Source organism: Mastigoproctus giganteus, chromosome 12 (assembly GCF_048544385.1).
Source record: "Mastigoproctus giganteus isolate SK-2022 chromosome 12, ASM4854438v1, whole genome shotgun sequence".
Lineage (NCBI taxonomy): Eukaryota > Metazoa > Arthropoda > Arachnida > Uropygi > Thelyphonidae > Mastigoproctus > Mastigoproctus giganteus.
Genome location: NC_143586.1, coordinates 101,915,862 through 101,943,667, shown reverse-complemented (window position 1 = coordinate 101,943,667; position 27,806 = coordinate 101,915,862). Strand labels below are relative to the sequence as shown.

General features: G+C 37.8%; 1 protein-coding gene across 2 annotated transcripts in view; it reads left to right on the top strand.

Annotated features, from left to right (window-relative positions):
* Positions 1-27,806, top strand: part of LOC150077304 (nucleosome assembly protein 1-like 4) — a 432,049-nt gene that overhangs the window by 261,024 nt on the left and 143,219 nt on the right. For both annotated transcript variants that reach the window (XM_090386809.1, XM_090386808.1), the window contains 2 exons: positions 4,638-4,706; positions 16,973-17,112. In XM_090386809.1, the coding sequence (XP_090242935.1) occupies positions 4,638-4,706; positions 16,973-17,112 (209 nt within the window). The remainder of the gene's footprint in view (positions 1-4,637; positions 4,707-16,972; positions 17,113-27,806) is intronic.

Below are 27,806 nucleotides of genomic sequence, written 5' to 3'. Positions count from 1 at the left end.
CAAGTAATTACAGACTTTTAGTTTTAACTTCTGTCCTGGGAAAATAATGGAGTCATTGGTTAAAGAAGAATATCAGGATGATCTAGACAAGACTGCAGTAATAATACAGACACAGCATGGGTTTCTTAAGGAAAGTCTTGTCTGATCAATTTGATTGGATACTATGATGTAGTTTACAAAGGAACTGAATGCAAAAAATAATTTTGATATCATATACTTGGAACACAATGTAGTATGTTAATTAACAAAGAATATGTTAAAGACATTAAAACTACTTATCCCTTTTACAGAAGCCAAAAATCCACTGACTGTTCTCTTCCACGACCAGAGTGCCCTCTCAAAAATATGAGAGTAGGAGTGTGTTATATGCCTAATAACTGTCAGTATAATTAACAATTATACAGACAAATTGAGTGGGCTAGTAACTAAATGTCTTATACTGGAGGATTTTAACTTTTCCCATGTTGATTAGAACTTGTAGATTGGTCACTCACACAGTAAGAATTTTGTGAATTTCATGGGTGACTTTCTATGCCTGTATGCTAGAGAGGCAACAACAAAAAGCAATACTCTTTACCTGATTATCAGCAAAAAAAACTTCATGTATTAAGAATCTGCCGATGAAGGAACCACTAGGTGACAGTGATATGTGGGATTTAGTTTTGTGTTTGTTTTTAAATTCTTTTTTTAAAATTCATTTGTAAATTCTAAATTTTAAAGTTTTTTTTAATTTCTATGCAATGGGCTGACTGATGGTTACGAATTTCAAGTTCTAAGTGTGAAAAGCATTCCCAGAATTAATCGTAGAAGATACTAGGCTTTTTATACCAACTAAGAGATAATATTCAAGGTTTAGACCTAAATGGAGGTCAAATGAACTGATGAGACTTGTGACAGAGAAGAAAAATATGTGGGATGCATATAAATTATGTGATGATATAGAAGTTTGCAGTAGCTATAAACTAGTCTGCAATCAAGTCACAAAGGAGGTTAGGCAAGAATGCAAAGAAAAGCAGTAAGGACCTTTACTTATGTAAACCCTAGAAGGAAGGGGGATAGGAGTAAAAACTAAATAATTTTGTGATAACAGAGAGGAGAGAAAGAAGAGCAATGTTGAAACTAAATGTAAAAAAGACACCTGGAGTGGATGAGCTTCATCCAATTATATTAAGAGAGGCAGCAAAAGAATTATGCAAACCTTTAGTTATAACTATGAGAGCATACTTGGATTCGTGGGTGGAACCTCTGTACTAAAAAACTGCAGCCATTATCAGCCCACTGCAGAATGGAAGCCTCCTCAACAATTCATGTTGAGAGAAATGGACCATAATCTGCCACGCTGGTCCAGTGCGGGTTGGCAGATCTACTGTATTTAGCAGTCAGGGGCTTTAACTTAAGGAGCGTGTGCTACTGCACTCCCGCTCCTGACCACTCGGCTACGGAGGCCTCTGTACTGGAGATGTGCAAATATATATCCCCATGCTCAAAGGGGAGATCAAAGAGTATTACATGAGTAATTACAAACCTGTTACCTGACATCTGTTCCAGGGAAAATAATAGAGTTATTGATTAAAAATATAATGCAGGATCAGCTAGATAGAAATGCAGTTACGCTGCATTCGCAGCATGGATTTGTCAAAGAGGAATTTTGTCTGACTAATCTGATTAGATATTATATAGTAATACTGGATGTAAAAAATAATTTGACATGATATACTTATATTTGAAAAAGCTTTTGATACTGTTGCACATAAAAGACTGCTGTACAAATTGGAGTGGTGTTAGCATTAAGGGAAAGTTGCTGCTGTAGATAAAGGGATTGCTGGGTGGGAGGTATCAATAGACACTGCTTTTCGTGGACTTATGTTATTGGCAGAGTTCTCCAGGTTTCACTGACCCAATTAATGATATTGAAGAAGATTCTTCAATTGGTCAATGACAGTTGACCAATTAGTTTGGTTATTCTAGTGCAACAAGGCCTAGTAAAATTAGAATGGGCTGAGAAGTGGCATTTGAAATTTAAAATTGCAAAATGCAAAGTACTGCATATGGATAGCAGTAATCCCAGATTAACATACCGACTGTGTGGTACCATACTTGGGGTAGTGGAGAATGAAAAAGACCTGGAAGTAATTTTGCAGAAAATACAAAGTTCTGTGAGCAGTGCAAACAGACTGCCAAGACAGCTCATGGAATTTTGTGTGATATACTCGAATTTTACCATCAGAGAGGCAGTAATTATTCCATTGTATAAGGTAATGGTTAGGTTGATGCATGTAGGTGTGAAAGCTTCATTTTAGGATGAATGTGGATCTGTTTGTGTGAGTGCAGAGAAGAGCAACGAGATTGGTGAGGAGAACAAAAGGGTCCTATTACCAAGAAAGGCTTTTCTGCAAAGTGTAGTGTGTAGAAACTAAGCACCTATGAGGAGATCTGGTTGAGGTGTTTTAGTCTTTGACCTGAGTAAGTTCAATGCTGATGGCATCCTTCCTCTTGCTCAAACTTAACACTTGAAGGGGCATAGATTCAAATTGAGGAAAAATAGTTACAGGATATATGTGCATCAATTTTCCTTCAGCCAGTTGGTGGTTGATTGTTAGAACAACTTTAATTTGACATTGTAAAAGGGGGGTAGTTTGAATAAACTGAGCAAAGAACTAGACAAACTTTTAGAGGGGATGGATCACTGATATGGGAAGTGCTGGGGTTTTTTTTTTTTTTTTTTATGACTAATATTATGTGCTCGTTTGCTTTCTTGCATCATTTACCTTTCTAGTACTATTTGTGAAGCTATTTATATTATTATTTTAAATTTTGTTTATATGTATTTTTTGAGATACCTGCTAGAGGGTTAATTAGTGAATGTGTACAATGCTATAAATAGTATAGATTCTAGTACATTGGAGATTATGTATTTAACTGCCAAATATTGATTATTGTTAACTGATGCACTGGCGTTCAAACAAAGTGCATCACACAGGAATTTCACATTTCTAACCCTTTTTCGCGATGGTATGTAACATTAATGACTAGCATCACAAATAGAAATATAAACAAAAGATATTTATTAATAGTTAAGGCAAAGCTAAGTAATATTTGAGAGGTGCTCTCAAAATATTCCAAAATGAGCATTTGCAACCTTTATACAACAGTTTTGGTAAACACAACAATTATGGCTGAAATGTTGTCAGAATCCCTCAATTTGCTTCAGTTTATCATTTTAAATGGAAAGCAAAATGAAAAGTGCTCACCAGGCGCAAACTAATATTTTGTTGAACCCCCTCCGGCCCTGATGACAGCAGCACACCTCCGAGGCATTGACAAGATCAATTTCTGAAGATAATCAACTGATAGTTTGTGGTTCCAAACACGAATTATGGCTTCCTGAAGTTCACGAAGGGTCTTTGGTTTCTTTCTGGCAACTGCAGATTTCACACGATGCGAACAGTTCTCTATAGGATTCAGGTCCGGTCTGTTTCCTGGCCAACTGAGAGTTGTAATGGACCATTTTTTCACCTGTAACAAATGTAAACACATTACTGTCGCACCTCTAATGGCAGAAATGAAGCTGAAGTAACCACAGAAGTGCCTACTTACACTTTTTGCCCGATGACAAGGAGCAGAGTTGTCCTGAAAGATGCAGTTACTTGGCAGGTTGAAATGGTCTCTAATGGTTGGCAGCAGTTTGCCTTCCAATATAGCCAGGTATCCGTTGGCATTTACGGAACCTTGTATAAACTGTAGGTGACCTACTCTGCGATACGAAATGCACCTCCATATCATTTGGCTGGTAGGGAATTTCTGGATGGTATTTTTCACCCCGTCTACGGCAAATCGTTTGTCTCCCATCAGAGCCATGCAGGTTGAATTTTTTCTGATCTGAGAAAATAACTGACTTCCACTGCTCGGGGGTCCATTTGACATGCTCCTTACACCAAATTAATCGTGCCTTTTTCATTTTTTGTGTGAGGAGGGACTTCTTAGGATGACTGGCTACAAGTCCATTTTTGAAGAGGCATCTTCTGACTTTTACTGCACTTGCCACCACCAGTCCTGTATGTTCTTCCAATTCTCTCTTCTGCTCATACAAAGAAGCTTTATGGTTTATAAGGCATAAGCGCTTCAAAACGCAGTCCTGTTTTGGCATAGAGACTTGTTTGCATCCGGTTCCTTTTTTCCTATCAGCAGAACCAGTATTCTTGAGTTTGAAAAGAAATCTACTCACTGTCGACTGATTACAAGACACTCTATAAGCAATATGATGGGAAGAACATCCTTCCTCACATAAAGCAACAATAGCACTCTTTCTTTGTGGCGTAAACAGCATGTTATTCGCCATCCTGACATAAGCAAGGAATGACTGCAACTCTTGGAGAGCTTGATTATTTAGCTGAAAGTAACAGCTGATGCAATATTATGTCATCACCTACATGTGTCAATCTTATCTGTTGCAATCTGTAAGAAATATTGCCATATACACGTTATTCGGACAACAATTACAATTTTAAGGAGTGATGCACTTTCTTTGAACACCAGTGTATATAAAAATGTATACTTCTGCTAATTGTTCATTTATCATGGTATAATTTTAATTTACATAGTGCAGTTGTTAAATCTTAATGGTGTCTTTTATATAGGAACACGATGAACCTATTCTTATGAATTTATTAGATGTCAAAGTTAAATTGTCACAGTCAAATCCAATGGTAAGTTGAATTCCATCTGTGATTAATAAATTTTAATTGAAATGCTTCTCTTCTCTCCTCTCCTTATTTGATGGAATTTTAATAAGCTGTGGACTACGTTGCCTTTAAAAGTAGCAACTCAGAAATCATATTTTAGTAGTACTCTTCATTCTTTATTATATTCATTGATACTCTCTATATATTTGTATATATACACTATATGACTAAAAGTTCAGATACCTCTTCATGAACAGTATTCCAGAATTCCCCTGCACATGAGTATCAGTTCAGACAGTGACATAAATGACCTGAGCCTGCTTATATAGCAGCAGTACATTGTAAGACAATATGGTTCATCAATCAGAATATATTTTCAAAGTTGGAAATTGGTTGCATACTCAGTAATATTTCTGTGCATGCAACTGCAACTTGCCTGAATCTCCCAAAATCCACTGTGGTAAATATTATTCAAAAATAGATAACCAAAAGTAATACCTAAATATGGGGATGGGAGGGGGATTGTCTGTCACCTTGCAAACTCATGGAATGTGTTCAATGAACCATAAAGAGATTACTTTGTGCATTGGGCATGTTATCAGTAGGAAACATTACAGAGCACTTCTAAAAGACCATAGGAACATCTATCAATATATCAGCCATCATAGGATAATTAAATTATTCTATTCTGATCCATACCAAATTTTGTAATGTTGGGTAGGCATAACTGTCTTTTGCTCTTAGGACAGGGATTTATGCTCCTAAGTACTCCATTAGTTTTATGTGGGATGCAAAGGTTTACCAGTTTTCTTCTGAAATACTTCTCCTTCCTTGTGTACTATTTCTAAATAGCATTTTCTTCCTACCCATTGTCTGCAGTCTTTCCCCTTACAAATTATTAGTAGTGATATATGGTCCAAGAAAACAAGCTTATAAAGAGCATCAGCAAATAAAAAAAAAAACTTCCCAAATACTTCCCATATCACCTGCCCATTCCATCTAATAATTTGTCTAGTTCTTCCTTGATTATTCAAATTTATTCTGAATTTAATCAAACTGCCCAATTCCACAACAACAACAACAACAGCAGCAGATGGTATTTTGTTCCAACTATCAGCCACCCTCTGGCTGAGGCAAACCTCTGCACATTTTTTTTTGCAACAAACATAGTGCCAAGACTGCTATCAGTATCTTCCCTACTAATAAATTACTTATTTCATATTTCATCCCCCCCCTCCCAGCTCTCAACACTGAAAATTTTGATTATCAAACTATTATGTCCCCAAATGTAAGTTATCATGTCTTTTAGATTCCCTGAAAAGATAAGAATGATAACTTATTCTATATTTTGCTAATGGTCACGATTTTTCCTGTTTATATTCTATTTTAGATTTACGTATGTAATTCTCTGTATTCCATACTTTAAAAATTGTGTACGGGTTTCCAACAATTTTCAGGTTCAGTTGACATTATCAGTGTCAAAACAAATTAAAGATAAGACATGACAAAAGTAATAAAAATTTAAAGACAAATTTTAATCTTCCTTAGTTGAAAATTAATGTCCTAAATGGCTTTATCGTTTTCAGTTTCCCAAATTCAACTTTTTGAAACAACCACAAAATCTTTAACTGTTCTTGAGAAATTTTAGATATAGTCTGCAGTTAAAATTTCTTCTAAGACCTCTCTATACTTCATTTATGGATAAGAAATGTTTAACCTTACTTTCTGTAATGTGTTTCTTCATGATATTGATTTTGGATAAATTATAAGTGATACTGTCCTTATATAAAATTTCCTTTCTTCTCCATTAACAACCTGTGAATGTGGCAAGTCCAATTTCATAGCTAGAATTAGCTTCTAATAAAGTTGAATTGGCTTATATACTGGTGTGGAAAACTTAAGGACCAACACTATTTCTAAAGGTTACAACCACAAAATCTTTATTTAAGGTACTCTTTACTGATCAGAGTAGATTCAGTCTCAGCAGCGATTCTGGAAGTCAGCTAATCTGGCGAGAGGTTTGCACACGGTATCACCCCGCAAACATCACTGAAAGGGATCGATATGGTGGTCAAGGTGTTCTTGCCTTGGGAGGCATTATCTTGGATGGACGTACACAACTCCAGATACTGGAAGACGGTACTGTAACCAGTGCACGCTACTGTACTGAGGTAATCCTTCCCCATGTGCGTCTGTTCTGAGGTGTCATTGGCCCCGAGTTCCTCTTTAAGGATGATAACTCCACACCCCATCACACTGCAGCTGTTGATATGCTTTTGGAAAGTGAGGACATTGTTCGTATGGATTGGGCTGCCCGTTTCCTTCGATCTAAATCCCATCAAACACATATGGGACACTCTGAGGAGACGCCTAGCGTCACATCCACACCCACCAGAAAATGTTCACCAGCTGAAGATGGTGCTGACAGAGGAATGGATGATGTTACCACAAGAACTTATCAACAACATTGTTCTAAGTATGGACAGGTGGTACAAAGCCTGCATTGGAATTAGGGGTGGCCATATCTCCTACTGTGGACCACCTCTTCCCTTTGTTCCATCTTTGGCAGTGATGTATCTGTATTATGGCAGCCAGTGCTATGTTGCCATTTTTGAATAAAGTCCCTCTGTACTGTTTTGTTTCCGTTGTTGTGTTGGTGTTGTTTCCTTCATAATTTTTGTACCTCACGAGGTTCCTTTGGTATGCTTTTCCCAAATCCAGGCCACTCCTATGAGAAGCTACAGGTGAAAACCTGACTGGTCCTTAAATTTTGCACACCAGTGTATTAATTATTGCTGCCTAGGTTTAGAATCTTCATGAAACAATTGAGGTATTTAATCATATAACAATTTCACAGAACTGAACAGATTATCCACATGCAAAAGTGCATTTCTATAAGAAAAATACGAACAAAACTTTTATTTAATCCCTGCCCAGCCTTTGCAATTTGTGATGAATTAAAAGATATATAGCAAGCGTCTGCAAAGAAGAAAAGAACGAAAATAGCACACTTATTTTTTTTTTCATATGGGAAAATACTCTGCCAAATAATTTTAAAGAGACTGCCTCTATTATCAGTCTAAAGACTTTAAAGTTTCTCAGTTCAAAGCTCCTTTCATATCCTGTTTCTAACAACAGCCACAAATGCCCTTTAAATCACACATACTTTGCAGACATTATGTAAATCATCATGTGTGCTTCTGCAGTTCCAAGTATTGGCAGCCATTTTGTCTTGTCTTAAGAGTATAGGGTTATGCTTCAGAAAGCCTGTTTCTAGTTCTCGAGATTGAGGTTAGTCTCCTTTTCCTATAGCTTTATAATCTAGAACTTGTTATGGATGTCTGTTTTTATTTATTATTTGCAAGTAGTTAAGTTGGTTTTTTCTGAAACTTCTATTTCATTTATTATATTAGCTACACATGGTGTTTTCTTATGTCTGTGTTTTCTTTCAATCTAGTCTTGTTATACACAGAAAGGGGTCATAAAAATTTCCTCTATTTTGCCTCTGTTCTTTCTCTGTATGATTCAAAACCCAATTTTCATTTCCATTTTTAAGAGTTGCTTTTTATGTGATGTTATTTAGTCTTAGCTGACTTAGCATTAGTAGATGCAAGAAAGCAAGCTTATGCAGCATCAGCCAAAAAAAAAAAAAAAAACTCCCATTTCACCCCTCCATTCATTCCAAATACCTGCTCAGCTCACCCTTAAATTTATTTAGGCTATCAACTTCCACAACAAAAGATGGAAGTCTGTTCCACCAATCAACCACCCACTGACTAAAGAGAAATTTCTGCACATCTATTCTATAACTGTCTTTCCTCAATTTGAATCTATTCCCCCTCAGGTTCTTAATCTGAGCATGAGGAAGAATTCCATCAGCATTCAGCTTGCTCAACCCATTCAAGGCCTTATACACCTCAATCAGATCACCTCGCCAGTGTTTAGTTTCCAGACACTGTAATTTGCAGAACATAAGCCTTTCTTGGTAAGAGAACCCCTTTGTTCCCCTCACCAATCTTGTTGCCCTTCTTTGTACTCGTTTTAGCAACTCTACATCCTTCCTAAAATGAAGCCTCCAGACCTGTACACAGTACTCAGGGTGTGGTCTGACTATTGCCGTGTACAACGGGATAATCACCTCCCTGTCCCTGCTAGCAAAATTCCTATATATATCATTGACAAGACTCCATGACCTGCCCTGTCAGCCTATCTGCACTGCTCAGCAAACTTCATATTTGACTGTTATTTCTATATTTCTCAGTTTATTACTAGTTTCATTTTTCTGGTCATTGTTAATATTGTCATCTGTTTGGTGTACTTTATTCCATAATAATCTATAATATTTTATCCAATATCCTTTTGGGATTATGTTTATTTTTAGTTGATCATTTTCGATTGATTGAAGTTTTTTTGAATAACTTGTAGCATCTTCTTTGTGGTCCAATTATATCATGTTCCAATGATTTAACATATTTCCTCCAGTCTTCTCTATGATTTTTTTCTTGGAATTCTCTAACTTGGGCACATAGTTTTTTATAATCCATATAATCATTTATGTTCTTACTCTGGAGATAAATTCTCTGTTTATCTGTTTTCCTATCAGTTACAATTTCAGATTGCCTGTCCAGGTTCTAAGCAATTTTCTGTTTTTCTGTAATTGAAATCCTTAGCATTGTTTGGCTGCATTTAGTGTGTCCTCTTTATTTTTCCAATATGTTTCTATATAGTTTGTGGTTGGTTTAATGTTTTCTTTTATCCTGTTTTTATATTGATTTCTAATACTTTTTTCTTCTAGAGGATCAATTTTAAAGCTGTCTATTTATTTTGAAGTCATTGTCTTTTTTGTTAGGCATATCTTTTCATAAATTTAAACCTGCTCTCTACTAGCCTGTGATCAGTATCTACTTTACTTCCTGTAAATGTTTATAAGTCTTATATTATTTTTAAGGTTCTTAGAGATGATATCATCAGTTATTTATTTAGTTCCTTTTGCTTCCATGTATATTATGGATATTCTTATATCTGAAAAAAGTGTTGGTGATTTTTAAGTTATCAAAGACAAAGACACAATCTTTTAGTAATATTCTGTTATTGCTGATGACTGGTTCTCCTTCTGATCCAACGTTCCATAACCAGGTAATAGCCTCCCTATTGTTTATTTATATAATCTCGAAGTATTTCTTAAACTTTTTCTGTATCCTGATATTTCCCTTCTACTCGAGCATATATGCTACAAACGTTAAATATTTTATTCATTAGCATTAGCAAAGGCACATAATGCAAGAAAGCAAGCTTAATATAGCATCACCCAAAAAAAACCCTTATTTCACCCATCCACTTGCTTCAAATGTTTGTCTAGTTCTGCATTGAATCTATTTAAGCTATCAACTTCTACGACAGATGGAAGTTTGTTCCAGCAATCAACCATCCGCTGGCTAAAGGTAAACTTCTGCACATCTATCCTACAATTGTCTTTTCTCAATTTGAATTTATGCCTTCTCAGGTGATTATTCTGAGCAAGAGGAAGAATCCCATCTGCATTGAGCATGCTCAAACCATTCAAGGCTTTGTACACCTCAACCAGATCACCTCGCAGGTGCCTAGTCTCCAGACACTGTAATTTGCAAAATTTAAGCCTTTTATCATAAGAGCAACCATTTGCTCCATTCACTAATCTCGTTGCCCTTCTCTACTCGTTCCAACAGCTCTACATCCTTCTTAAAATGAGGCTTCCAGACCTGTATACAGTACTCAAGGTGTGGCCTGACCATTTCCTTATACAAGGGGATAATAACCTCCTTATCTCTGCTAGAAAAATTCCTGTATATCATTGACAAGACACCATGAGCTACTCTTGCAGACCGTCTGCACTGCTCAGAAAACTTCATATCTGCCTCCACAATTACCCCAGGTCCTTTTCATTTTCTACCACTGTCAGTGTGGTACTACAGAGTTGATACATTACTCTAGGATTACTGCTTCCCATATGTAGTACTTTACATTTGTCAATGTTAAACTTCATTTCCCACCTCTCAGCCCATCTGCTCAACTTTTCTAGATCCTGTTGCAGCAGTGTACTGTCATTAGTGTCATTAACAACCCTGCCAACCTTCGTATCGTCTGCAAACTTGGACATTAAGCCTGATATACCATCATCAATATCATTTATAAATACAGAAAATAACAATGGAACCCAACACTGAACCCTGAGGGACTCCACTAATAAAATTAGTCCAAGAAGAGCAGTGTCCATTGATTACCACTCACTGTCTTTTCCCACTCAACCATCCCTTTATCCATAGCAGCAGTCTTCCATGTGCAACAGTATCAAAGGCTTTTCTAAGATCGAAATATATGATATCAAAGTTATTCTTTGCATCCAGTTCCTTTGTGACTAATTCATTAATTTTATTCTGACTTTAACAATTCTGTTTGAAATCCAGCTGTAGTTTATTGTTTCATTTTTTGGAAAAATGAAATAATAGACTATAGTTGGCTGAGGAGAACTGAGCCATCAAATGAGGCCTAGTTGTCCTCAGAGACTCCAGAGACACCATATCATGATATGGTGTTCCAAAATTTGAGCACCTTTCTTTTTATTTTGTTTAGTTTTCCATTATTTCACACACACACACACACACACACACACACACACACACACACACACACACACACACACACACACACACACACACACACACACACACACACACACACACGTGTGTGTGTGTGTGAATTCAAATGGATTATTTGCATAAGTAATATTTTAACAATTTTTGTTCAAAAATACTTGCCTATCTTGTGGCAGGCTGCAAAGATAGAGCTAGTAAGTTTATATTTTGTATTTATTTAAATGCATGTTGTTACAATAAGCAGTCTGGCTATTTAGCTAATGGGAGGCAAAGTTAGGAAGGTACTTAGGATAGTAATAGACACTCCTGCCCTCGTATTGCAATAATAGCTCAAAGTGTTGAAGAATTGTAGGGGTAGGAAAGTGAAAAGAATACAATTGAAGAATATAAAGCTGGTGCTCAGGTAAACTGGGGGCGCAAGTTCCCGTCCATATTAGTAACATCCCTGGACTGGGTAGGTTACTGCAATTTGGAAGTGTTCACTTCCAAATTGCAGAGAGTAATACCATCTGGTGTTGCTCTCTGCAATTAGATCAGTACTATCAGCCACCACTGGATGCCAAGCTAAACAGGGCCACCTCCATAGCTAGTTGAAGATGAAAAGTGAAAAGTATAAATATTGAACGTACTGCATTGGGTGTGGCACAGAAAAAAGTGCAACACTCGTGGTCAGGCCTTAGGCCGAGAGGTGTTTAAAAAGCTTCCTGTGGATGATAGTGGAGCAAGTGGTGTTATCTTCCATATGGCAATCATAACCAACCAGCTGGAAGTGCTTCCACTGCTCTAGTGACCACCTAGGAAAGAAGAAGAAGCCAGTGCATGAAGTAAAGAATTGAAATAAATATGTTCATTGTGCGAGCATATTAAGAAGTAACGAAGCCAGAGATAGATATGACAATGTACAGGATGGAACTACACACCAATTGGTTGGAATAGTTCTCAACTATTCATGTCACTGAACAGCAAATAGCAGACTAGAGACAGACTATTGTCACAGACAACCTGATACTCCTGCAGTCTTGGAAAAATCAATCAGGATGTGAGTGACCAACTATAAAGAACGATGAATATGGACACAACCTAACCAGAACTTGAGGAGAAACAACAAGAACCCAGTGAAGATGAAGTGGAAACAGATGTGGTTGCAACATCCAGAATAAAAGAAGAGCAGAAGACCCTAGCAGAATTCGAGGAAAATGGATCCCACACCATACCGAAGCAGAGACCCAACAGAATCCTGTGGCAAATCACAGGTGGTCTGTGATATTGGATTACCTCAAAAATGAAATAACACTAAACGTCATCTGCACAGCCATTCACTGTACTGCTATAGCAGCCACAAGGATGAAGGGAAGAGAGACTAGAAAACAAAAAACAAAGACAAGGAACCGCCAGTCTGGGAAAAAAGAAGGCTACAGCAGAAGATAGAAGAGTTAACAGTGAAGAAGGGCCAACTGACCCAGTACCAACGGTGTAACAGAAGTAAGAAGCTGATCAGAAATGTGAAGACCATCCTCAAGAAAGACAAGATCCACAGCACGCATGACTTATAATCATAAAATTGAAGCATATCTTGACACCCTCAAGCAGAAACTCCTGTCACTCAGCAAGAGATTTTGCCAATACAGAGAGAGTGCCCAGAGGAAAACAAGACAACAGGATATTTGATGAAAACCACAGTGCCTTCTAGGAAAATTAGACAAGAGGAGAAGGAATACTAAGAAATACCATTAAAGACTGAGAAGCCTGCTAAAATCAAAGCTGAATGATGGGAACATGGTCACAGCCATAAATACTTATTCAGTGCCAGTACTAACATACTCCTTCGAGATCATGGATTGGACCAACACCAAGCTGGAGAAGATTATGAGATTGACCAGGATAATGATGACCAAGAGCTGCCAACACCACCTGAAGTTAGCATCGAGAGACTGACCATACCCGGAAAGGGGGGGGGGGATACCGAATGACCTCGTTGAATTAGAGAAGGCGGCGATTAAGAACCTGCAGAATTACTTACAGGAAAACACAGCACCAAACTACTAAGCTATAAAAAAGACAGACAAACAGCACTCAACCTTATTATTTATTTTATTTTATTTGCTGGTACCCCAGTTTGGGCATCTGTGGGTAAGGGATTTGTTGGCACCCACTGTTATAGCACTACCTCCAGTGGGTGTGATTTTTGTGATATGTAGGACAGACAAAGGCTGGGGGGGGGGTTCCAACTTCTCGTGGTCAGAAATTAGTTGTAGCCCACCTCCCCATGGTGTAGATGGACATTGGGCAGGCTTTCTAGGTGATTGCTTTCCTGGTGACAGAGGAACCTGGTGAACAATTAAACACTCTCTCTCTCTCTCTCTCTCTCTCTCTCTCTCTCTCTCTCTCTCTCTCTCTGCACAAACATAACATTTCCAATAATTTCTGGCCGTTTTACAGAGTTTCTGTATCATCACAAAGTACCTGGGTGGAGCTGAACTAAAGTGCATAAGATACTATACATGCCAACACTCAACTCACCCTTAACAAGGAGACACCACTCACACAGGCAGAAGAAATAGACAGAAAGATGATCGAAGAAGCACTCCATTGCAGTTACTGCAATGACCTCCCTCAAGACTACATAGGCCTCGCGTAGCCAGGAGTGGGAGCGCAGTATCACTCGCTCTTTGGGTGGACCGGGGTTCAAGCTCGTGACCGCTAAATACGATTAATGCTTGTATTGATTGATTTATTGTAAACTCCACTGACCTGGTGGTCATGCCAGAGTATAAACAAGAACATTTTAAATAAGATGGCTTCCAGTGCTTGACTCGTGAATGGGAAGCTTTTTCCCAAGACTGAAGGATTCATGCTTGCCATCCAAGACCAGGTAATTGACACAAGGACCCCGAGTGACAGATGACACATGGCATCATTGCCATGCATCAACGATGCCACCTGACTCCTGAAACAATCCAACACATCACCGTCAGATGTAGGGTGATCACTCATATGGTATACACTCACAGACACAACCAGGTCACCAGGATAATATATCATAAGCTAATGCAAAAATACCAGTTGATCAAAGACTGTGTACCATATTTCAATTATGAACTGCGTTGTTGTACTAGAGACCCTCTACTCAAAAACTATATTGGGACTGTACCATAATAATGGACAAGATGATCCTATACAATAGACCAGACATAACTGTCATCGATAAGAAGGAAATTACTACCTACCTGATCGACATAGTTCTGTCCAACACCAGCAACCTCGAGAAAACTTACAAGGAAAAGATCAGGAGGTACACAGACCTAAGACAGGAAGTCAAAGAAATGTGGCATATGGAACAAGTAATGATCATCCTGATTGCTGTGTAAACCACCAGCATTATGGCAAAGAGCCTTCATAAGAACCTAGCAGCAATAGGTCTCCCAGAGAATACTTACGCAGAACTCCAGAAAGTTGTGATCTTGAACACTTGTAGGACAGTAAGAGCATTCCTTGTCCAATAGTAATAATAATAATAGTAACTGGACACAACCAACCATTCTGTGCACTTGTTACCAGTACCTGTAATGAGGGTAGAAAGAATTCCATAAAAAAAACAGAGAAAAAGGGTGGGTTTTTTTATTATTTATTTATTTTTATAATAATAATAATACAATACAATATTTATTAGTCTTCATCCGCTACATTACATCACAAACTCATTAAGAATTCTAGAATCCTTATCAACAAGTTATTGTTATACAATTGCTCAAACATAAATTTGACTATACAGTTCTCAGTCCCACTTCCTGAAAAAAAAAAAAAAAAAACCAGGAAGGGAAAGGAGGAAGAAAGGTCATAAATTAGCTGATTCCACCAAACCAAGAAAGAGATCAAGGAACAATTAAAATTCTAATGGTAACTTTCATTGAATATTAAAAACCTTTGTAAATAAAATTTCATTTCATTTCAATGTAATAATAATAAAGGTCTGCACAGCTAACCCAGTACAGAGGCCAGTCATTTGCACCGGTCTTTGTATCAGGTGGGCTCACATTTTCAAATAAGTTTAAATAAAATTCAGAATGTGAGTGACCAATTTCAAAAAAAAAAGAACAAAGAACAAAGAATATGGAAAACACCTAACCAAAATTTGAGGAGGAAGAGCAAGAAGTATAACCAAATAGAAGACAAGTGGAAGAAGGCCCTAGCAGAATTTAAGGGAGTGGAACCCACAAAGATCCATGCCATACCAAAACAGAGACGCAGTAGAATCCTGTAGTATATCACAGAACACCTCAATCTACAAATAATACCAGGTTACCTCAACAACAACAAAGTAATGATAGATGCCATCCACACAGCCATACTGCACTACTGTAGCAGCCACCATGATTAGTGGAAGAGAAAGCATAGACCAGCATGGCATGGGAAAGAAGGCTTCAGCTGAAGGTAGAAGAGCTAAGAGTCAAGATAGACCAACTAACCAGGCTGGCCGCTAGGATGCGCAAGTTAGGCACTTGCCACAGGTGCTGCCTAAAATAGGCACTGTGACGTTAATAAAATATGTTTTACATTTAACATTCAGTAGCAAATTTCTACTTCCTCTGTACCCCGAATACAAAATATCTAAATCTCTTTACCCCGAATACAAAGTAGTCCCCTTCAGACTGTACACATGCATTCCAGTGTAGGATCCATTGATCGTAACATTTCTGGTACTCACTTTCTGGTATCTGTTTTAATACCTGCATTACATTATTCTGAATTTCAAAAAAAAAACTGACTGAAAATGCGTTCCTTACATGACTCCTTTTAGTTGAGGAAATAAAAAGAAGTCACAAGGAGACAAATCAGGCGAATATGGAGGATGCTGCAATGTTGTGATCAATTTTGAAGTTAAAAACTCTTTCACTACACTGAATTTCTTTCTGCTCATGAGAGAGGTTTTTCAGTACCAGCTTTGCACACACTTTCCTCATCAACAAATTTTCAGTCAAAATTAATCTAACACTTTCTCGATTAATCTTTAGTTTTTTGGCATTCATTCTTGTGGTTAATTGCCTATCGCTTCGAACAAGATCACCCATATGAACAATGTTTTCGTCAAGTCGAGTTGTGAAAAGACGCCCTGAACGCTCAGCATCTTCAACGGATTCATACCCTTCTCGAAACTGTTTCGCTCAATTGAAAATGCATGGTATCATTTCCATAAACTCTGATCAACTTTTCATAAATATCCGTTGATGATTCGCCACTTTTAACCAAAAATTTTATCAAAATCTTTTCTCTGAATTGCATTCCATTTTTCACATAACACCAAACTCAAACAAGTCTTTACACAAACCAACTTGTACAATGACTGAAATGATTGACAACATTTACCCTTTGCATGCAGGTAGGGAGGGGGGGGATTCGGGCTGTACAGTGGGAGGACATAACGGACATAAAATTATGTAAAAATTTTACATAAAATTTAGTTGTTTTCTCTGGCTAAAAAGATAAAAATTTTATCCTGTGCCTTTAGTATTTGAGTGTATTATCGCAGTCTGAAATTTCTATTTACTTTTTCTTATATAGATCAAAGATTCAATTATTATTTGAAATTTTTCATTTTTTCAATGATTAAGCCTTATTTCTTTTCCTTAGTTAACATTTAAAATATATGTCTCTCAATAGGGTTTCACATTAGAATTTTATTTTGAGCCAAATGACTATTTCATGAATACAGTATTAACAAAAGAGTATGAAATGAAATGCTCAGTAGATGAAAGCGATCCATTTTCGTTTGATGGCCCAGAAATTTTCAGATGCAAAGGGTAAGTGTTCTTTAGTACTTTGTCTGTGTGTTTTAGCTTTAGAACTAAATTTGTATCATAAATTTTTATTTGGGTAGAGAGAAGCCAATCACTAAAAGAAAACTTCATTTTCACTGTTAATTTCAAGGGATCAGTGAATACATCACAATTTCCAGCTAAATATTCTGTTACCAGGAATTTTCTCTCACTAGAAGAGTAAAAGAAAATGAAAAAAAATAATTAAGAAGATAGTAAAAAAAAAGTTTAAAATCAAAGGTCTTTTTTTTAGTGTCCATTAAGAAAAAAATAATTATTATATATCTTTTGCCTTAAACATTTTATTATTTTTAATAGTATGTTCCTTGAAATTAATTTTTCTTTGAGAAGGGAAGCATGCATTAAAAAAAAACAAAAAAAAACCTTCCAATTACATTTTAATGGTTCCATTAGAATAGGCTTATTTTTGTCCATTAATGGGCTATTTACTTGCCTATTACAATAATGGCCTATTAGGTCCATTATTATAATAGGCAAGGAGAGTGTGCCCAATAATAAAAGCCATTTTGAGTTAAGGTTCTGATTCAAGCTCTTTCCCTGGTATTGATTGGACTCCAGGAAATTGATAACTAAGGCAGTATTTGTATTAAAAGTTCCTTTTTGTATTCAAGTATATTGTATGGTAGCAAAAGGAGCTTTCCATTGTTCATAGTAACCAGTACAATAGTACTGTATGGGCAGCATATGGATTTGGCAGGTAGCAAAAAATTTTAGTTGTCATGCTCACCAGTTGATATTATTATTAAACTTTTCCCCCCTCCTTTATGGGTTTTTTTTCTGCCCCGTAATGGGTACTGGTACCAAGTGCATGGTTATTATTGTTATTTTTACTGTTGATCGAGGAACTCTCTTACTATCCTACAGGTGTAGCCAGGTGGGAAGGAGCTTTTTACACAGTCAAAATAATTGACTGTGTAAAATAAAATAAAATAAAATAGAATTATATACAATTAAAATATAAAATAAGACAACTAAATAAAAGCACATAACATATATGTGCTTTTATTTGGTTGTCATACATAAACATACCTGCACTCTTGTCGTACATAAACATACATACATAGACATACATGCACTGTATATAAAATAAATCAAGAAGCTTTCGAGGTGGAGTGCCTCTTCTTCAGATAAGTTCAGTGACAGTGAACTGAATATATATTGCAAAGGAAATCCCACGCATGTGAGAACAGTCCATGCTTGTGTGTTGAGTGTAGCGGGAGAAAAGAGAAAAAAGGGGAAGGAAGAGGGAGGAGGGATAAGAGAAATAGAAGACATCAATCATCAGACTTGGTATTGCTGTTGTAATCACTAGCAGTTTTATTGTTAACTTGCCACCTCCCATTGTGGTGTAAAACAGTGGCCTCCATAATAAAGTGAATGTGGGTCCCAATATTACAATTAATGGTGGGACCCACCGTTGCTATATATACAAGGCCTCTAACCATGGGAGATGGCATGTGTCATTAGCATAATCCAGAATTTCAACATTAGTGGTCTTAGTAGAAGTGCTGCTCACTCCAGTAGTGCTCAGCAATACTTGTGGCAACAAAATCAGCTTGTTGTAGACACCCTCATGCTGAGAAATCCAGGTAATACGATAAACCACACTTTCACAATGTAGCGTGGGTATAACCATTTTCACACTGGTTAACATTGATTGAACTTCCTGTCGGAGTTTTACACAACCAATATGGTAACTTGCGGTATCCTGGAAAGATTCCAAGATAGCTGGGAATGTTTGCCATAGTGATTGGTGAATCAACTTGATCTCTTTGAGGACTATTATCTTGCAATTGGAACTTTTCCAAAACACGAGTTACAGAAGAATGCTAAAGATATCATGGACAGCAAGAGTGACCAATGAGAGTGTCCTGCAAAGAATTGGAAAAATCCAGGAATTGCTGAAGGAAATAAAGAAAAGAAAAACAGTGTACCTTTGGACATCTGATGAGAAACAACAAATGCACAATTCTATGGCTAAATTATTGAGGGGAGAATGGAAGGAAGAAGAAAGAAGAAGCCTGGGAGAAGATGTACATCGTGGCTTGATAACATTAAGAATTGGATTGGACTGAATACCAAGCAGCTGTTCAGAGCTACCAGAGACAGAGAGACATTTGCCGTGGTGGTCGCTGACCTCTGTTAGGAGATGGCACACAGAGAAGAAAATGCAAGTGAGATAACCACACTTAGTTTGACTCAATGGTTGTTGTTAAGTAACTTTAGTTTATAGAAAACTATGTGATGGGGCCAATTTACAAATTATAATTCTGCATGTGTCCTAGGGCATCTGCACAGCGTGTCTACATCATTGTTCAACCACGCGTGCTCACAGTGCGAGCATTAGGAGTAACATCAGAGTTATCTAATTATGGTTATACCCCTCATGTTTTGGAGAGGTTTCAATTTCAAGATAATAGTCCTCATAGAGATCAGGTTGATTCACCGATTGCTATATTCACCGATTCACTGGTGTATCTACATATCTTACCAGGAGCTTGGTTGTGTAATGCTCCCTGACAGGAAGTTACAATCGATGTTAACCAGTGTCAAATCGGTTGGTTTAGTAATAATTGAAAATGATGCAAGAAAACAAGATTATATAGTGTCAGCCAAAAAATAAATAAATAAAAATACAGTTCACCCATCCTTACCATCCAAGAATTTGTCTAGTTCTCACTTGAATTTATTCAGCCCATCCATTTCCACAACAATAGATGGAAGTATGTTCCAACAACCAACCACCCACTGGCTCAAGGCAAACTTCTGCATATCTATTCTGCAACCATCCTTCCTCAACTAGAATTTATTCTCCACTCATGCATAGTCTCAGCAAGTGGAAGAATACCATTAACATTCAATTTACTCAATCCATTCAAGACTTTAAACACCAGTCAGATCTACTCATAGGTTGGTCTCAAGTTGCTGCAGTCTGGTTGCCTTCTCACCATTCTGTTCCAGCAAATTTACATCCTTCCTAAAGTGAGGTCTCCAGTACTCCAGTCCCCATATACAGTACTCAACCATGGCCTTATGCAAAAAGATAATCACCTCCTTATCCCTGCTAGCAAAGTTGCTGTATATTCATATATCATTGACAAAACTCCATGAGCTGTCCTGGTAGCATGTCTGCACGGCTCAGAGAATTTCATGTCTGACTGCACAATTACCCGAGGTCTTTCTCATTTCAATTACCATGAGTGTAGTAACACACATTTGATAAGTTACTCTGGGGTTACTGCTACCCATGTGCAGTACCTTGCATTTGTCAATGTTAAACTTGAGCTGCCAATTTCTACCCATTTACCCAACTTTCCTAGATCTTGTTGCAGTAGTTCACCCTGATAAATGTTGTTAACCACCCTGCCAACCTTTGTATCATTTTCAAATTTAGATATTAAGCCTGATATACCTTCATCAATATCATTGATAAATATTGAAAACAGCAATGGATCCAGCTCTAAACCCTAGGAAAATCCACTAACATTTGCATTAATTGACTAGCATTAGCAAGATCACATGATCCAAGAAAGCAAGCTCATATAGAAACAGCCAAAAAAAAAACACATCTCTCCCTTCTCATTTCACCCATCCACTTGCTCCAAATGTTTGTCTAGTTCTGCATTGAATCTGTTTAAGCTATCAACTTCTACAATGACAGATGGAAGTTTGTTCCAGCAATCAACCACCCGCTGGCTAAAGGTAAACTTCTGCACATCTATCCTACAACTGTCTTTTCTCAATTTGAATTTATGCCTTCTCAGGTGATTATTCTGAGCAAGAGGAAGAATCCCATCAGCATTGAGCATGCTCAAACCATTCAAAGCTTTATACACCTCAATCAGATCACCTCACAGGTGCCTAGTCTCCAGACACTATAATTTGCAAAACTTAAGCCTTTGTTCGTAAGCACAACTCTTTGTTCCATTCACTAATCTTGTTGCCCTTCTCTGTACTCGTTCCAACAGCTCCACATTCTTCTTAAAATGAGGCCTCCAGACCTGTATACAGTACTCAAGGTGTGGCTTGACCATTGCCTCAAGGGGATAATCACCTCCTTATCCTTGCTAGAAAAATTCCTGTATATCATTGACAAGACACCATGAGCTACTCTTGCAGACCGTCTGCACTGCTCAGAAAACTTCATATCTGCCTGCACAACTACCCCCAGGTCCTTTACACTCTCTACTACTGTCAGTGTAGTACCACACAGTTGATATGTTACTGTGTGAATGTAGATGCAAAATACAGAAATACCCCGCATAGCACTGATAATTGGTATTGAAACTGTTCAGTGTTATGTGAAACAGTGCTGATTGAGGTATAATTATAATAAATGTTTAAGTAATTTGCACTTGATAACCAATTAAAAGGATTTGAAATAAAAAATATTGCAAAAAATTTATTAATGAAAAGGTAATATCATGAGAGAGAGATGAGAAAAAAGCTCTATTGTTTATTTAGGCATTTCAATAATGAAGTTTGGTCAAGCATCTCTTCTTTTTCTTGGCATATAAGTCTTTGTAGCATTGAATCCCATCTCGTAAAATTTGCCATATCTTGATGCTACATCAATGTCCGTATCTCCATTCATGATCAACTCGCAGGCCATGTCAACACACTAAAGAACTTTCTCTAATTCTTCTGTTGAAAATTCTTTTGGTGCCACTTCAGTGTTATCAACTTCAGAATTGTTTTCCTCTTCTTCATATACAATTTGCTTGTAAATTTCAAAGAGAGCTGCATCATCTAAGTCATTTGCATGTGAGTCAGTACAGTCACATACATTGGCAGTGCCCAAAGTTTTGAATCCCAAGTCTTTTCCGATCTTCACAATGTTTTCGGTAATTGTCTGAATTTGCAATTCAAAACAAGTGAAATCATTTGCCAAATTGGGCAAAAAAAGCTACCGAACAGAATGCAAGTTGTTGGCAGTGATTTCTAGTCAAGATACATATATATTTTCGATCATATTTAAAGGGGTAAAAAATAAATTGTGAAATGAAAAATTTGAAAAGCTATCACAATAGAGTTGGCACTGCAGCATGCATGTACGCATATCTAGGCTACGACAACACAGCATATATGTAGACTATGTGTCTAGGCTATTGAATGAGTTTAATATGTACAGTAAATTTTTGACTTAAACTTAACTGAAAACCACGTTATAGTGAAACCCGTGCTGTGTGAAGCTGTGCAAAGTGAGGTATTGCTGTATTCATTTAGTTTGTTAGTTACCTGAGCAGGATCGTCAACAGTTGAACCATCATTATCAAGTAGACCAATCTGATTCATCCCCTTCCTTCTAGAGTTTACATAAGTTAGTTCACAAAGAGCAGTGCCTGTTGATAACCACTCTCTGTCTTCTTACACTTAACAGTCCCTTTATCCATAACAGTAACTTGCCCTTAATGTTGCTCCACATTGCTCCAGTTTGTACAGCAGTCTTTTATGTGCAGCAGTATCAAAGGCTTCCCTGAAATGAAGTATATGATGTCAAAATTATTTTTTGCATCCAGTTCCTTGGTCACTGCATCATAGTAGTAACCTGTCAGATTGGTTAGACATGACTGCCCGTCAACAAATCCATGCTGTGATTGCAGTATAATTGTATGCCTGTCTAAATATTGGGTATATAGTCACACTTAATGTCCTCATAATTATAGCTAAGCATTTGCTGATCTCTTTTGTGGTCTCCCTTAATATAATTGTATAGATTCCATCTGCCCAGAGTTGCTTTTTTATGTCCATCCTCCACTTTCCTTTCAGTTATCACAGTCATTTAGCTCCTCATTAGAGATTTATAAACTTATAGCATCCCCATCCCTAAAGAATAACTCCTGTGTGAATGTCGATTTTTTTTTTTTTTTTTTTTTGTTAGTTGTTGGTGCATCGGCTTTTATGGCCATATTGCATCTCCCAAGGTTTTTGCATTTTCTACTCTGATCCAAGCCCGAGGCGGGATTCGAACCCGCAACCTTTGGGTTGCCAGGCAGGCACTCTATCCACCCGGCTAGCCCGGTCGGCGTGAATGTAGATGCAAAATACCTATTCGCTTTGTCTGTAACCTGATCAGGGTCATCAGCAGCTTACCCATAGACATCAAGTGGCCCAAAATGATTCAACTCCTTCCTTCTGCTGTTAAACATCCAATTAGGTCTAAGCCTCGAACAGTATTTCTTTGTTGGTATGAAAAGTCTAGTAGCTTCTTTGATTCCCTCCTCGAATACTTACCATTTAGAATTTGCTGTTGGTAACATCATTACTTTGTCCCACTGCACACAACATAAAAACTGTCAGACTGCCGTACCACCCTTATGAAAGCAAAAGCCTTTACCCTTGGCAATAATAATGTATTAAATTAAATTCCATATTAGTACACTATGATTGCTGCCACCCAGTGAGTCTTTTACCTGCAGATTCTTAATGAATAAAGAATCACTGCTAATAACCAGATCAAGAGTATTGCTTCCTCTTGTTGCCCCTCTAACATGCTGCTGTCGAAAACAGTCATCCAAGAAATCCACAAAAGACTTGCTAGTGTGTGAGTGACCAATGCACAAATTCCAGTCAACATCTGGAAAGTTGTTGACTGGAATGTCAACAATCAGAATGTCTCATAATCCCCTATTATGAGACATTCTGATTTGCCAGCTCACTCTATTTCCCTGTATAGCTGTTTCGTGTACTCATCATAGTATTAGGCCTATAAAAAAAAAAAAAAGGTAAACTGTAGCCATTATCAACCCACTGCAGGATGGAAGCCTCCTCAACAATTCATGCTGAGGGAAAATGGACCATAATCTGCCATGCTGGTCCAGTGTGGGTTGGCAGATCGACTGTATTTAGCAGTCAGGGGCTTGAACCCCAGTCTACTCAAAGAGTGTGTGCTACTGTACTCCCGCTCCTGACCACTTGGCTATGGAGACCTTTTAGGCCTATAACACACTCCTACTCTCAATATTGTTTCCTCAGTACTTATATCACATTAAACTGACTCAGCTTTACACTCATCACCCAAGTCAACTGAATGCACTGCCTTAGCTTTAATATTCTTCTTAACTAAGAGCATAACCCCTCCAGCTCTTCTGCCCTGTCTGTTCTTCCTGTATACATTGTACTCCCCATATTCAAATTCAGCATCACTTCAGTCTGAGGTGCCTCCGTGGGCACCTCAGACTGAGGTGCCCACAGAGCACCTCAGTTAAATATTTAACAAAAATTTTACAAAAATATGTAAATGAAAAAAATTTAGAAATGTTTTCCTTGACTGCCAAAACGAATTATACTAAAATAATTAATGTAATAAGTGAAACATTCGGGCTGTTAAAGACAAAAATGAACATTACTTCCCATCCTTTGATACCAAAATATTTGTGGGTAAGAGACCCATTTCAACAAGAAATGTTCTGACATTAGAACTTAATCTACAAGAAGAATAATTGGCTGAAATCCATAGTGACCAGTTGCTGGAAATTCACTTTAATGCTAATATTAGCAAATTTTGAATATTAGCAAATTAAAATATTAGCAAAATTCAAAATGAATATCCACAAATTTTGGAAAAAGCAAGTAGAATTTTATTGCCACTGTTTTTTTTTTTTTTCGCACTAAACGGTGCAAAAACCCTGTTTCGCATCATTTAGTGCGAAACAGGGTTTTCCACTTTAAACGAGATTAGGTAAAAAGAAGAGAGAGGCTAAAGTCAGTAGACGAGGAGCTGAGAGTAAGTCTATCCACAATAAATCCTTATATTAAAAACCTGTGTGCCTCCCATCAAACCCAACTGTCTCACTGATTAAAATGTTATGATTGTATATTTGTATGTTTTTATATTTAAATGTGTTAATTTTTTACATATTTTCTTTTAAATTTCATGTATGTTCTTTTAAATAATTTATTTTCTTTTAAATTTCATGTATGTTCTTTTAAATAATTTATTTTCTTTTAAATTTCATGCAATTCATGTATGTTCTGTTCAAAAAGGAACATTAAAAGCATTTAAAACAAATATACCCAACAGAAATAACTTCCAGTTTGTGAATATATGTACAGGGTCCAGTCACGTTATTATGACCACCTACCTAGTATCCAGAATATGCGCCTTTTGCAGCATGTACCGTACGTAGCCAGCTGCCGTGGAAGGGACTCAATAAGTCTGCGGAAGGTTGCCACAGGTATCTGTGACCGTGCAGACTACAGTGCACCCCAGAATTCTTGTAGATTCCTTGGTGGAGGATCCATCTATCTAATGTGTCGATCGAGGTGGGTGCCATAGATTTTTAATTGGGTTAAGATCCGAGGAATTCAGTGGCCAAGGGAGTAGCTTGAAGTCTTCATCATGCTCCTCAAACCACTCACGGGCAATTCTGGCGATATGGCAGGGCAGAGGTGGATTTAACGGCGGGTGCACCGGGCGCGCGCCCTGGGCCCCGACTTCTGAAGGGCCCACGCAAAACCCCAACTTTATACGCAAAACCACAACAAATTAGTTGAACTAATATGTTCAACTATTAGTTCAAAACTTTGTGATTATTATTATGCTATTATTAATTATATTATACATATATTATATTCAAATTTTATTGGAAATAAAACATTAATAGTACATAATATTTTTTATTTATTTAAAAAAATGATTAACATGTATTTTTATTTTCCCTGTCTCTGTCTTTTTTTTAAGGGGCCCAATATTTTCTTCTGTGCCCGGGGCCTCAACCGATCTTAATCCGCTACTCTCCCCCCCCCCCCCAAATACTTTTCCTTCAACCCATGATGCACGGTACCAAGTACTAGCCGACCGGGCTAGCCGAGTGGGTAAAGTACCTGCCCGGCAACCCAAAAGTCGCGGGTTCGATTCCCGCCTCGGGCTTGGATCAAAGTACTGCAAAAACCTTGGGAGGTGCAATATGGCCACAGAAGCCAATGCGCCAACAACTACCAAATCAAAAAAAAAAAAAAAAAAAAACCAAGTACTATAGCTTTTGATACCTTTTGTGTTTGGGGATTTCATAAAAAAAAAAAAAAAACTAATTGGGAACCAATAAGCAAGCGCAGTAGTCTTTTAAAGCCTCTGAAATCACTACTGCGCTGGCTCACATGTAACGGAGCATCGTCTTTTTTAATAACTTTCGGAACTAACATTTCACTCACAAATCTGTTACAAATTACTAGAGTTTGGTGTGGTTGGTGTTTTAGTGTAGGAGTATTTTTGTTTTGTTATCAAGTAAGTATCTGTAATATCTTATGTATTGTTTATGTATTTATCAAAACTGAATTGTTTGATGAGGCGTAACATTTAGGCGCCTCCGGAGCCAGGTGGGAAGGAGCAGCAGTGCGTAGCACACGCTTCTTGATTAGACCGGGGTTCGAGCTCGTCACCACCACATACGGAGGATGCGGAAAGGTCAAGGAATGACCACCGCATATTCCCGGAGCAATATGGCCTTAGCTGCTAATGCTCCTAAAACCAAATAACAACAACGTGACATTTATAGCAAGTGATAATTGGGAATTAATTTTTTAATTCCCAATTAATAAAATATGTATGGAAGAATTGCGCAACCAAAATGATTAAAACCGCAACACCAAATCTAGAGCGCGCGCTATAGTAAAAACGTGCGCGTAGAATGCATACTGTAGTGGTACCGAAAATATTTATAGGGGGGCCTCAAAATTTAATTGCGCCTGGGGCCTCTCAAGTGCTAAATCCGCCACTGTGGCAGGGTGCATTGCATTCTCTCATAGATACCTTCACCCCCAGGGAACACGGTCAATATGTATGGGTGTACCTGATCGGCAATGATCGATAGGTAACCATCTGCATTCAGGGTGCCTCTCTAGAGGTATCAGCGGATCCAAGCCATGCAATGAAAACATTCCCCAGACCATAACGCTGCCCCCACCAGCCTGCCTTCTGCCAACAATTGTTTCTGGGTGTCTGTTCTCTGAGGTTTCATGCCTAATACGCCATCGTCCATCTGTTCGGTGGAGCAGAAACCATGACTCATCGGAGAAGGCCACCCGTTGCCACTCGGCCAGGGTCCAGTATCTTATTTGGTGTGCAAACTGAAGGCATTGTTTGTGATGAATGGCTCCAGAGCAATCGTTTGTCACCCAACAATTGCTCCAGAGCTCAATGTACAACAGGGTTTGCTGCATTGCCGTGTTGGAGACCTTTCTGGTGGGCCCACGGTTCATTTGGATGGCCAGTTGAGCAACAGTTGTGTTCCGATCGGTCCTGACCAATCGTTTCAGCCAACATTCACTGCTGGGATCAGTGGCACATGGGGCTCCACATTTGGCATTTCAGGTCATCAAAACTATCCCATTTGTCCAGTCTTGATACACTTTCACCACTGCAGCATGTGAGCATTTCACAAAGTCCGCTGTTTCGGAAATGCTGGCACCCCTCACCCGATAGCCAATGATCATGCCTTTTTCCAGGTCTGATAGGTTGCGTGCTTTGCCCATGACAGAGGCTGTTACTGTGTTCATAGATGTCGAACATCAAGCCTTATATGCTTGCAGTGTGTGAACTTCACATGTGTACTGTATGATTTGCTAGGCGTGTGTGATGTCTGCATTGGGGGGTGGTCATAACATTGTGACTGGACCCTATATATATATATATATATATATATATTTGGACGATTCTA